Source organism: Ciona robusta, chromosome 1, assembly GCF_009617815.1.
Source record: "Ciona robusta chromosome 1, ASM961781v2".
Classification (NCBI taxonomy): Eukaryota; Metazoa; Chordata; class Ascidiacea; order Phlebobranchia; family Cionidae; genus Ciona; species Ciona robusta.
The window spans coordinates 4,170,672-4,183,637 of record NC_143235.1 but is presented as its reverse complement, the minus strand read 5'-3'; the positions used below and the strand labels follow the sequence as shown (position 1 = coordinate 4,183,637).

At 36.8% G+C, this 12,966-nt stretch overlaps 2 protein-coding genes across 2 annotated transcripts; one reads left to right on the top strand and one right to left on the bottom strand.

The window, feature by feature from the left end:
* Nucleotides 1-1,289: 1,289 nt before the first annotated feature.
* LOC149741592 (cathepsin D-like) lies at nucleotides 1,290-7,155 on the bottom strand. Its single transcript, XM_089888931.1, has 9 exons — nucleotides 6,987-7,155; nucleotides 6,427-6,550; nucleotides 6,204-6,327; nucleotides 5,549-5,667; nucleotides 4,790-4,989; nucleotides 3,619-3,715; nucleotides 2,661-2,837; nucleotides 1,915-2,013; nucleotides 1,290-1,497 (listed from the first exon to the last, which is right to left on the bottom strand). The coding sequence occupies exons 1-9, from the start codon at nucleotides 7,040-7,042 to the stop codon at nucleotides 1,336-1,338; spliced, it is 1,158 nt and encodes a 385-aa protein (XP_089745057.1). The 5' UTR covers nucleotides 7,043-7,155; the 3' UTR covers nucleotides 1,290-1,335.
* Nucleotides 7,156-7,463: 308 nt separating this feature from the next.
* Nucleotides 7,464-11,902, top strand: LOC149741591 (tyrosine-protein kinase JAK2-like). The gene has a single exon (XM_089888825.1). It carries the CDS (start codon nucleotides 7,539-7,541, stop codon nucleotides 10,953-10,955), a length of 3,417 nt encoding a protein of 1,138 aa, XP_089744951.1. The 5' UTR covers nucleotides 7,464-7,538; the 3' UTR covers nucleotides 10,956-11,902.
* Nucleotides 11,903-12,966: the final 1,064 nt, after the last annotated feature.

Below are 12,966 nucleotides of genomic sequence, written 5' to 3'. Positions count from 1 at the left end.
CGGTTGGGAGATTTTTTAGGAGTTATTTAAAGGGTAAAGTTTTAAGGTTGAATGATGACTAACCCGTAACTCGATCAGAACGTGCAGGTCAAATGAGTTTAATTCCTGATAAAGTAGGGTGGGGCAACTTACGCACATCTAAATTTTAAATACGTGATGTTTTTTGCATGATGACTTGAATTTGTACTATTATGCTTTTATTAATTTAAAACACTTCTAAAAAATATGATAAAACCGCGAAAAATAGAAACGTATAGTAGGGTGGTGGAAGATGGGACACCTTTAGCACATAATATCCAAACAGCCTGATCGTGTTTTAAACAATTAACACCGGTCTGTGGAAGTCGTGAGGATACCGTTTTATAATTCATTGAATGTTCTTTGTTTACTTCCACAGACCGTTGTTAATTGTTTAAAACACGATTGGGATATTTTGGTATTATGTGCTAAAGGTGTCTCGTGTTACCCCGAAGTACTATAATTACGTTCACATAACATAACTGTTATATATCTCTATGACTATAACAACAAACAGCAAATTTAATTAAAACAGCGAGAACAAGAATTTTTATCAAAACGTCAGTCGCTGTCACACCATGGGTATAAAAAGCTATGGGTATTAAAGGCGTTGTTGGTAAACCCTAAAAGCAAATTGCCTTGCAAATATTGAACTAAATATTTTTCCGAGAAATTGAGAGAAATGAATGTAAACACGACGCGTACAATGGGAGTCGGGTTAAAAAAATGATCCGAACACATAAATAATATAATCTATTTTCGGTTGGAATGCGACAGCGCAGCTTATTGATATAGATAAGCATATATGGTCGCTATAACCACCGTGTAACTGACTTACAATATAGGTCTCGCCTGGCTCAAGGCGCTTGCATCGTATACCCAAAGGTTACCCAACCCTACGGCGGTATTAATACTGATTGGTGTATGTGGCAAGACAGTTAACAGGCATTGCTCCAACCCAGCGTTCATCGAACATCGCATATTTTACCTAAATATTTACGCAGCAACTTAAAAGTAAAAGTAAACGAATTAGCATTTGCTAACCACCAGCAGACTGTATTATAGTAACGAAATGGACATCTTTTTATTGCATATGTTTGCTGACTTTTCTATTTTTTATCCTCGTGTAGCCCTCCTTATTACAGCTATACACATTTTTGTTTTAGTAAAAACAGCTGTCTGAAATAGTGTCAACTTTAATTTAACGGCAAGGAAGTTTGAAAAAAAACTGCAAAATATTTGATATCCATCATAAAAAACAAAGACACTTTTAGAATTAAATTTTATTTTGCATCAATTGCGAGTGCTTGTATATAATTAAGCAAGTTTGGCGAATCCGACTTGATTGGTACCGAAATCGAAGCTGGTATAAAATTTGCCCATGAAAGCGTCACCAAGAATCCACAATGGACCTGTTGGTTCTGGGATGTCCATGCCCATGAATGCAGACAAGCATTGCGTCTGTCCGTCAGCGGTCATCTGTTTTAAAAAAATACTTTTTATTTTTATTAACTGTCCATCAGCGGTCATATTCTTTAAAAAAATAAAATATTTTTTACTTTTTATTTTTGTTAACTTTTTGATTTTTTTTAGTGAGATAGGCAATATAAAGGTGCACGCACTGGCAAAGTACTTAAGGAAAAACGCGTTCAATCGTAGCAGCACTGAGCATCGAATCGGTAACATTTGGTTATGATGCTATAGTGAAACGACATAGAGAAAAAGAACTATATATTCCAACGTTTAACTCGATATAGCTTGTTAAAACAAAGTTCTGGTTGTACAGTATGTGCGGTTTCACACACTTCGTGTCAACCCCTCTACTTATTGTATTTGGTTTTAGGTGGTATTTCAACAATATTGTAGTGATATAAGCACTCAACTAAAATAGGTTACCTGGATAACGTAATCTTGTGGAGTAAGCACATATTCAATACCGTCCAATACAAAAGTAATGTCGGGCATTTCTGGGATTCTTCTGCAGATAACCAAGTACTACAAAGAAAAAAAAGTTAGTTTTCAAAATAATACTTTTGTTATAGTAGAGTGGGGAAAGATGGGACAACTTTTCATTCTATTTTCTCGTCCTATTTAGTAGTAAACAAAAAATATTTAACGAATTATAAAACCGTATCCTCACGACTCTCATGGATCGTTGTTAATTGTTTAAAACACGATCACGATATTCGGATATTACGTGCTAAGGATGTCCCATCTTCCCCCACCCTACCCTATATATATATATATATATATATAATGCAGCAATGTTTACAAATATGCAAAAAAACATATATATGTTGGGACAAGATGGGACGGCCATTCATCCTATTTTTTCTCCCATTTGGTAGTAAACAAGAAAAATTCAAACATTTATAAAACCGTATCCTTAAACTCCCATAGACGGTTGTTAATTGTTTAAAACACGATCAGGATATTTGGATATAGTAGGGTGGGGGCGGGTGGTACACCTTTTCAATCTATTTTTTCTTCCAATTTGGTAGTAAACAAATATTCAACGATTTTTTTATAAAACTTTATCCTCACGACCCCCATAGACCGTTGTTAATTGTTTAAAACACGATCAGGATATTTGGTTATTATGTGCTAAAGGCCTACTAGAATACAATAAAATTCTCCACTACCTCTCCTTGGACAAACTTGATTGCTCCGATAGCTTGGTTAATAGCATCAGTGTCTGCGGATGGTCCAGTAATGAGAGAGGTGCCAGAATCGACAATAACTTGACATCCACCATTGCATGCAGTGGTTTTTGCTGTATCGGCAATGCTCAAACCGTCCATTTTTATTTGCCAGTATCCCTGGTAAATGAATAAATGATTGAATAAATGAATGAATGAATGATTAAATAAAAAAAATGAATAAAAGAATGAATGAATAATTTAATAAATGAAAGAACAAACAAATAAAAGAATAAATGAATAAATGAATGAACGAATGAAAGAATAAATAAATAAATAAATGAATAAACGAATGAATAAACGAATGAATAAACGAATGAATGAGTGAATGAATAAATAAATGAAGTTATAATAATACGTATTTATTTATGCGCGGGGGAAACAAAAGTCGTTATTTCATACATACACCCCTTGTGTGATTACGAGTTACCACGTATGTAACATTGTGGTATACATATAGTATTTTCCCCTTTTGTCTGTATGGTTGGGAAACTGGACAGGCCATTAATGACCCCAGCAATGGCCGTCTTAAGCACGCCGATAATATCAGTAGCATCTTACAGTGCTTTAACCCCAACGTAGACTCTTATATTGATTATCTAAATAAGATTAGAAAAATCGAAAAAGCAATTGCTATGAAAAGTACCACTTAAGCTAAGCACCTTGCAAAGTAGTCGTCAATGTAACATTTATAGTGTTTACTCCTGTAGTGTTTCTTTGTGTTCATTTCAATCGCTCGCCGTGCGTGTTTTTTTAATATTAATAAAATATGAAGTAAAAAAAGAAGAAAAAAGTGTGCGTTAACTAATGAGGCATGCGTCGCTTGTATGTCGGTCGGCATTCTTTACCAACAAGACCAAAAGCAATAATCTGTTAGGATTCAATTAAACAGAATACTCACTTGACGAGTGACATCGTGGTAGTTGAAGTCGCCAACGTATCTTGCTGGGTTAACTCCGCCAAGAGTGATTTCACCACCATCAGCAGCTTCCGGGTCTCTATATAATAAATTGCACATGTAATTTTGTAAATTTGTTATTGCACTTCGTATTGTATGATATAGTACTGTGGGGGGAGATGGGACACCTTTAGCACATAATATCCAAATATCCTGATCGTGTCGTAAACAATTAACAACTGTCTATAGAAGTCGTGAAGATACGATTTTATCATTTTTTAAAAGTTTTTCGTTAACTACCAAATGGGACGAGAAAATAGAATGAAAAAGGTGTCCCGTCTTCCCCAACCATATTGTGCAAATAGCACTCACTGGTAATACCGAACATCCGGAAATTTTCTTTTACTCACTAGGTAGTTTTGAGTTAGGGGTCAGAATTTATGCAGGTAAAATTAAATGTTCAATATGCACGCACAATTTTGCATGTGCACACACACACACATGTGTCTACAAAATCACGTTAGTGCAATTCTCTATGTGCGCAACTTTGTGCATGCGCAAGCTTACGTGTCTGCTGTATTAGAGAAAGCTAATAACTAGTTTGTTCTGCCGATATATAGATATAGTGGGGCGGTGGAAGATGAGACACCTTTTTATTCTATTTTCTCGTCCCATTTGGTAATAAATAAAGAACATTTCAAGAATATATAACTGTATCCTCACGACTCCCATAGACCGTTGTTAATTGTTCAAAACACTATTAAGATATTACGTTCTAAAGGTGTCCCGCCTTTCCCCATTCTGCCATATATAAATACTATATAGAACTGTGGATTAAGATAGGATTCCGTTAGCACATGCTATCCCATATTTCCTAATCGCATTTTGAAAAATTAACAATGCTTTTCAGAGTCGTGCGGCTACGAGTATATAATTTTGTATGGTAGGACGAGGTAAGATGGGACACCCTTTAGCATATATTGTCAAACCATCATGATCGTGTTTTAAACAGTTAACAACGGACTATGGGGGTCGTGAAAATATGGTTTTAAATTTATATGAATGTACCTTGTACTATCAAATAGTACGAGAAAATACAATAAAATGATGTCCCATCTTCCCCCACCCTGCTATAATAAAATCAAGACCAGCAAAATAACAACCACTGCGTTACCTGTTCAAATAAAACGCGAAAAGATTCTGGTCAACAGCTCCTTGCTCGAACATTTGGTTGAAGACTGGTTTCATGCCGTTGACTGCAATGTTGGGGTAACCCATGCCAAGAATACCGTCGAATTTGGCAGCAACAAATGTAATGCCTGGTTCTTCTAATGCCTCAGCAAAGGTTTGGCTGGTTGATGGGACACCGGCGATCTGGGAAAGAGCATTTTAGTATCAAAGTCGTGAATTAAACAGTAACAGATATATAAGGGTGGGGAGAGATGGGACACCTTTCATTCTATTTTCTCGTCCCATTTGGTAATAAACAAAGATCAGTTAAAGAATTATAAAACCGTATCCCCACGACTTCCATAGACCGTTGCTGTTTGTTTAAAACACGATCAGGATGTTTTGATATTATGTGGTAAAGGTGTTCTACTTCCACCCTATACATTATTTAGGTATAGTAGCATTTGGTTCTTGCTTAACAAAGTGTTTATATCCTCTTGGTTTGATATTTTAAGCGGAAGTTTTTGAAGATATTTAGTTGTAACATGACGCTGTATTTAGCTAATTTATAAATTGTCTCTATAGACACAAAAGAAGTTAGGTATTGTTAAGTTTTGGATAATAAATAGATTCCATTTGGAATCTACGAACCAAATCCTAGGCCCCATGTTATGCCACGCCGTAGGAGGTCACCCACATAGAAAAGGCCGAACGTTTTACTATTCTACAAGTTATCCAACATAATGGAAATTGGTAAAATTACCTTAACAGTGTCGACGCTGTCGTATCCAACCATGGAGCCAGTTCCGTACTGAATCCTGAACTCTTCACCATCAGCAACGTAAGTTGATGAAGCGGCGGAGTTGTATTTGTTGTGTGTCACTGCGGGTAAAGTAATTTCGTATTTTAACTAAAATACAGGTAACTTTTTGGGGAACATATTTTTTTTAATATTAAATAACAGTAATCGGTTTTGACGCGCGCCTATTCGTGGTAATGCTGTGGAATAACTGTAGATCATTTTTTTCTGGTTATTATCAAATGGAGGTTCATAAAATAAAGCCTCGTCTGATAAAGTGTTCCATCTTCCCTCACCCTACCCATAGCATGCTGCAAATGCACGCATGTACAAAGCGTATCACAAAACTTCATAAATAAATGCATAATAGTAGGGTAGGGGAAGATGGGTCACCTTTAGCACATAATATCCAAATATCCTGATCATGTTTTAAACAATTAACAATGGTCTATGGGAGTCGTGAGAATGCGATTTTAAAATTTCTTGAAAATTCTTTGTTTGTTATCATATGGAACGAGAAAATAGAATGAAAAGGTGTTCCATCTTTCCCCACCCTATACTATATATATCAGAGTCCGTATATAAACACTCTGATATATATTATACGGAAACAACTTACTGCAAGCATAGTTGGTTGATGGGCAGCTAGCAGATGGAACCCAAAGGTTAGATGAACCAGTGTCAAAAATGACGGTGAATGTCTGCTCCGGAGTTCCAATGGAGATCTCGCCGAAGTATTGGGCCTAGGGTAGTTTATAGAAAAGGTTAAATATCATTTGTGCGTTGGTTAAAGATTTGCTGTGCCTAAAACGATTTAAAAAAGTTTTTGTTGTTTGACTTACGTCCATGTAGTTGGTGAGTGGTTCGTTCGATGTTTGTCTTGCCCAGTGTTGGGTGTACTTCGATGGGCTGGTTCCCTTCTCCTTCATGTATTGACGGAGGGTTTTCTGCTTGCGCAGTTTGATCCTGACAAATCAAAATGTTAAATAGCAGTCCACACAAATTAAATGTTCGTAAATGCAGCATTTTATGCTTTAATAAAATGCATTGATGTATTTTGGCGTTTATAATTGGAAATCAAAGAAATGCAGAAGACTCGACCGCTGTATGGCGCATTTGCACCTCTGCAATTCATTTCTTCTTACGTAACGGACAGAGACATTGCACATTCATGGTTCAGTTATCATTTACACTTTGTTGTTGTTTGCGTTCAGTACAGCTCGTAAAAGTGAGGCGTAACGATTCTAAATCGTTGTAACATATTGTAAAGGTTTATGAAGGTGTGTTTATATTGTAATAAGTAATATATATATTACAATGAAGAGATTAAACTGTTATTCTATTTCGCTGAGTTAAGCATTTAGGCGTACAGCTTGAAACGTTTCAATACAAATATACTTACACATGCGCAGCGCTACATACGGCAAGAATTGCCAAAAATACACAAGCAACCTTCATTTTTCTGCCTTGGTATCAAATGAGATATAGGTCACAGAATTTTCATGCTTATATATATTGTTGAGTGCGCTTGTAACAATACATGAGAAAGTATGGGCAGAAAACAAGTGTTCAAGTTATCAGCATGTGTCAAAATCCCACGGATTTGCGTCATTATGCCCACTTAGCCACTATTTATAAGAAATATTTGTTTGTTTTATTACAAGTAATGTTTGAGTAGTATGTACAGTCTTGCTTTATTAGATAGTTTATCTGTTGTGTCATTAGTTAAGGTACTGGTATATGGGGAGTTATAAATGTAGCCAGTTTGTGTTTTAAATGTGCTACATCATGTTTGTTTTCTCCTAACTTAACTGCCTTTAAAAGAAATACCAATTTGTACAGCTGTTATAAAACCTTTTGACACATTTCTTGAATAGGCAAAATAATTTTATTTCATTTCCATTTCACAGTTCACTTAGGCTTCAATTCATGCTAACCAAAAGTTAATTTGACCATGCATGTTACAGTGAAAATATACAACCCTTCTTTAAGCAACAGATTCGGAAGCACAAATATCCAAAGATTTCTCGAAAATTCTACTTTTCTTGAATATGATGAGTCTCCATCCACCACTTTTGATACAATCCTCCACAAATGTGCAGTTCAATGCAAAATCAACCCAACGTATCTTAACCTTTTTGCACTACGTGACTCGAACACTGGTTACTGGGTCAAATTTCGTTCACGCCTAGACGAACACAGGCATTCTGTTGGTTTAGATAGGAACTCCACCACTGATCTATTGGATGCCAACAGCGATATTAAATTGGAGTTTCGAATACGCTTTACCTTTAAGAGTGACAGCCAAATTGATGGTATTTCTTGCCAAGCGCACCGCTATTCTGCCCATTCTGAAGCCTTGAAACCGGTCATGTCTGATCAGGTTATTGAATATTTATTCTATCAATGCAGAGATGATTTTCTCAACAGTTCTGAGAAGGATACCGCTGAAATGTCAGACCCACTTGGCGCCTCACTTGGCGTTGCTGTTTTAGATATGCTGCGCCTGGCAAGAGAAATGGATTGCGATTTGAGTTGCATAAAGTCGCAAGTATCCTTTAAAAAGTTGCTACCAAGAGCATGCAGGGCAAACTTGTCCAAAATGAATTTTTGCAACAGATATCGTGTCGAGCGCAGGTTTATGTATTATCTACGCCATTTTAGCCCAGTGTGTAGAACCTGGCTGGCCTCGCAATGCAGTCCTGCTTATTTCTACAGCAAATACATTCGTAACTTGGAACTAATAGCAGGCCTTAAGTCCATGAATCTAGAAAACTATGACTTACTGCCACGGTCTTCAACGAATGAAGATTGCGACAAAATAACTGTCGGAGCAGACTGTGGTATTGTGAAATACAGCAGCGCAAGCGACTACCAGTCTGTGAACAAATGGTGCGACTTCAAGGAGCTTACAGATATGAATCTGCAAGTGCGACAAAACTCTGAAGCGGAAACCACATGCATTGTAAAGCTAAGCAAACTGGATGGTACTGATTGTAACTTGTCATTTAAATCTGTAGTTGAAGCTGAGAACTTGGCCTCTTGTATTGATGGATATTATCGCCTACATGTTGACCCCCACCACTATCTATGTAAAGATGTATGCTCGCCCTCATTGGTTGAGCACCTTGCTTTAAATTGTCACGGGCCAATCACATGCTCTTTTAGTGAGATGATAATCAACCAGCAAGCAGATCTACAAACTGGAGACTGCTTGTTGAGAAGAAGCCAAGATTCTTATGACGAATACTTCATTAATACAGTAATCAACACAAATCCTGATGTTATCGTCAAAAATTATAAGCTAGACCGTGTAAATGGGCTTCTTGGTATGTTCGGTGATAACGCATCTCATAGATACCAGAATCTTTCGGCTCTGCTTAATGCTTGTAGAGGCAACCAGCATGATGGGCAAGAAATACCATTTAATGTGGACAGGATTATTTTGCCCAAAAGCAAGCAAAAGACAAATCTTTTGATCATAAGATGCATGGATGCTTCCAACCAAGGACAACCAATGGAGTTTAATTTACTCTCATCACCACAGACACTGGTGCTCAAAGAGAGAGATTACACTTTCCATCAGCATTTGGGAAGTGGTAGATTTACGGACGTGAATCTGCATGTACATCGGAACAACCCAGATTTAAAAATAGTTTTAAAGCAGGTGTTCGACATGAATCAAAGACATGACCTTGGGCAGAAGCAAGTGATTGATGAGTCTTTCCAAGAGAGCATTTCGCTTTTGATCTGCCTTAAAAATGTCCATATTGTGAAACAGATGGGTACAATGGGCACACAAATAGGGCTGGAGTATGCACCCTTTCGTTCGATTACTAACTACCTACAGTTAGCTGGTAATGAGCAAGGACCTTGGGGAAGTTGGTTTCTTTATGCGTTATGGCAGTTAACTCATGCTTGTAACTACCTGGAAGAAATGGGTTGTGCTCACGGTAATATAAGAGGCAGGAACGTCCTGCTTTGTCAAGCTTCTCCTCAACCATTTGTGAAGTTAGGGGACCCTGGTGTGCGTACTTGCCTCGGTAGAAACAGAGTTTCTGAGCCAGTATTGCCGGCTCCATGGTTAGCGTATGAGTTCTGCAGAATCGACTCGGAGCCTCTTTCTTCTTTTCCTACGATAGACGGAGATAAATGGAGTTATGCCACAACTGTGTGTGAAATATGCTGCTGGGGGGTGTCTCCTGAACCCTTTAACGCGTACAGTCTATCAGCTGAAATGAAGGAGAAGTACAGGACAGCCTCAGTGATTCCAATCCCAGAAATTATTGCAGCAAATGGAGTTGGAGAGCTGGGAGCACTGCTGAGACAATGCTGGAACCCCTACCCACCAAAAAGGCCGCCGTTTAAGCAGATATTGCGTGAACTTGGGACTGTTTTGTCAAGCGATTACATTCTGCCTTCTGTTAGTCCGTCAAATGGTAACAGTCGCGGGGAGTCTCGGAATATTACCAATATAATTGGAGCTAGTATGCCGGACCTACGGAAATACAGAGACGACAATCTTACATTTGTGAAGCAGCTCGGCGAAGGCCATTTCGGGCATGTTGATTTATACCATCATGATATACAGAGAAATGGACAGTTTGAAAGGGTGGCAATCAAATCCCTCAGAAGGTCAATGAATAACCCACAAAGTAGAAGTGACTTCAGAAACGAAATAGAAACCATGAGAAGGATTGATCATAAGTATATTGTCAAGTTAAATGGGGTAGCAGAGCCTTCTCTGAGAATTGTTATGGAGTATTTGCCGTATGGATCCTTAAGCCATTTCCTAAGAGGGCAGCGGGATAGTGGAATTGCATTGCAGCAGTTATCCGGGCTATTGTTACGTTTCTCGTTCCAGATAGCTCAAGGAATGCTGTACTTGCAGGAGAAGAGAGTAATTCACAGAGACCTTGCGTTACGTAATATTCTGCTGGACAAAGAAGGCAGTAACTGCTGGAACATCAAAATTTCTGACTTTGGATTGTCCAGAATCTTAAGTGAGGACCGCGATTATTATACTGGCAACCCTGATGAGTTTCCGGCCCAGTGGTACGCTCCTGAGTGTCTGCGTTTAGACGGTCGACGTACTTTCCACTTTGAGTCTGATGTGTGGTCATACGGGGTTACATTATGGGAAATGTTCTCATATGGGGCTCGTCCCACTTATGAACCATTACCGAACATTACTCTACGTCAACTTACACAACTTCAAGAGTTGCTCAAAGACAACGTGCGCTTGTCGCAGCCAGAACACTGCCCGAACGAGGTCTTTCATCTCATCTCGAGGTGTTGGGAGTACGAACCTCAGCAGAGAGTCAAATTCGATGAACTTTGCCGAGAATTCGACCGTCTGCGAAATGAATAACATTATTATTATCCCTAAAAGTTCCCAATAAACGGTACAATCATGTTATAAATAATACAGAAATATTCCAAATACAGTGTGAACTTTATGTAACATGACGCCGAATGAAAATAATACTGCTTTAAATTTGCCCTGTTGCCTTAGCCACACAACAAGGCATACCACTGTCTATTGTTTGTTCTTTTACTTTTTTTATTATTTTATGGTTCGAGATTAACAATCCGTTATTTTGATACTTGTGGATTGTTAGGTACATGTTACGGCTGTACTACTTGCCACTTGGTAATTAAAGCTTCCAGTTCCAGATAATCATTATTAACCCGTACTGCTGTACACAAAAATGTAAACTATTATTTCGCCGAAAAGGGTAAATTCTACATATTTAAAATTTTATGTAAACTCCATCAAATCAGCATCGTTTAATGCAGTGTATAAAGAATATTCCAGCTTGTATAATCAGTAGTACGAAGTGTTCCTCAGTGATAGCGTGTGTACAGTTGACTTACCCCCTAATTCATTGTGTAACTTTTTTTACTTATTATTGCGTAATTTCCTAAATGACCAAGTTACGCTACCATTTATTTCGGATTTTTTGCCATTGTTAGAACTATACGATAGACATGATTTTGAACTTGGAAATTTAGTGCTAATCATTTTATCATAGTGTTTCTATTGTTAATCATTTTATAAAGGTGTTCTGTGCGTACATTGTTGTAATAACGTTTTCTTAAAGTGTTGTAATAACTAAATCAGCAATACTTTTTATATAATTGCCATTTAACAGTTTTTAAACATTTCTGAGTAAAATGCTTTTGCAATTATTGTTTCTCAGATGCGTTTTTGGCATTTCGTAAACCTTGTATTTTGTGCATTAAACTGGTGATATAAATATCAATGCTTTTAAACGAGCATTAAAAGTGTATTAGTAATATACATACTGTGGTGAATTCCTGTCTCTATTGTTCCCGGTCTGTGGTTTCCTGTATTGAGACATAGTGTGCACAGTGATGTAATATAACACCATTTGCCAAGCTGCAGCATTCCTATCATGCAAGATTAATGCAGAAACTTGATAGAACTATAGACTGCTGAAATGAATCACTTCAAATAAAACAGTTTATATATTACCCAAAATTTCACAATGTGTTTTTAACTTGAAATATGTAATGGTATTTTAAATAAATTACATTGATTTATTCAATACTGCTACAGATTGAAAAAACGGTATTACCATAAAAACAGTATATTACCTAAAAAATTCACAAAGTGCTTTCACCTTTAAACTTGAAATATAATGGTAGTTGACACAAATTACATTGTTTCATTACTTTTCTGCTGCAAATTGGAAACAATTTTAAACACTAAAAGAGAACTGCAAAAACTATTTAGTTCAAATTGCCTTAAAACAAATTTGTTCAGTGTTTTAGAACAAATTCAACTCTATTACCAAAGTTAAACTAACTAAACCTTACTGTTTGAAAACCATTTTCATACTAAAACTTCTTCAAAGGTACCAAAACTTACAAGTATCAGACCATAAAAATACATTAAATAGTATATATCCATGAATTGAATGTGCCTATTAACATTGTAGTGTAATGGTACAGAAATTGAATATGAGCATTAAGGTCTTGAGTTCCAACTATACTGTAGGTAAGAGTAAAAACTCAGCAAAAAAAACAGAGACAATTTTTCATGCTTTTTTAATTCTGTGAGCCTGGCTGTATGTGAGTAATAACTGGAGCACAAAAAAACAGAGATTTGTTTAAATATTTATGCTATTTTAAAAGCTGTGAGACTGGATGTATGCACCGTATGGTTTCTGTATCAGCCAAAACTATGCTCTTATGTAATTTGCCTCTTTTTATTAATTTTTACCTTTATTAAGATAGTCCATTTATTCTATTTAGGTGAAGCCTAGTCCATTTATTCTATTTAGGTGAAGTCTTTGTTTTCCAAACTCTTATGTATTCCATTTATTCTATTTAGGTGAAGCCTAGTCCATTTATTC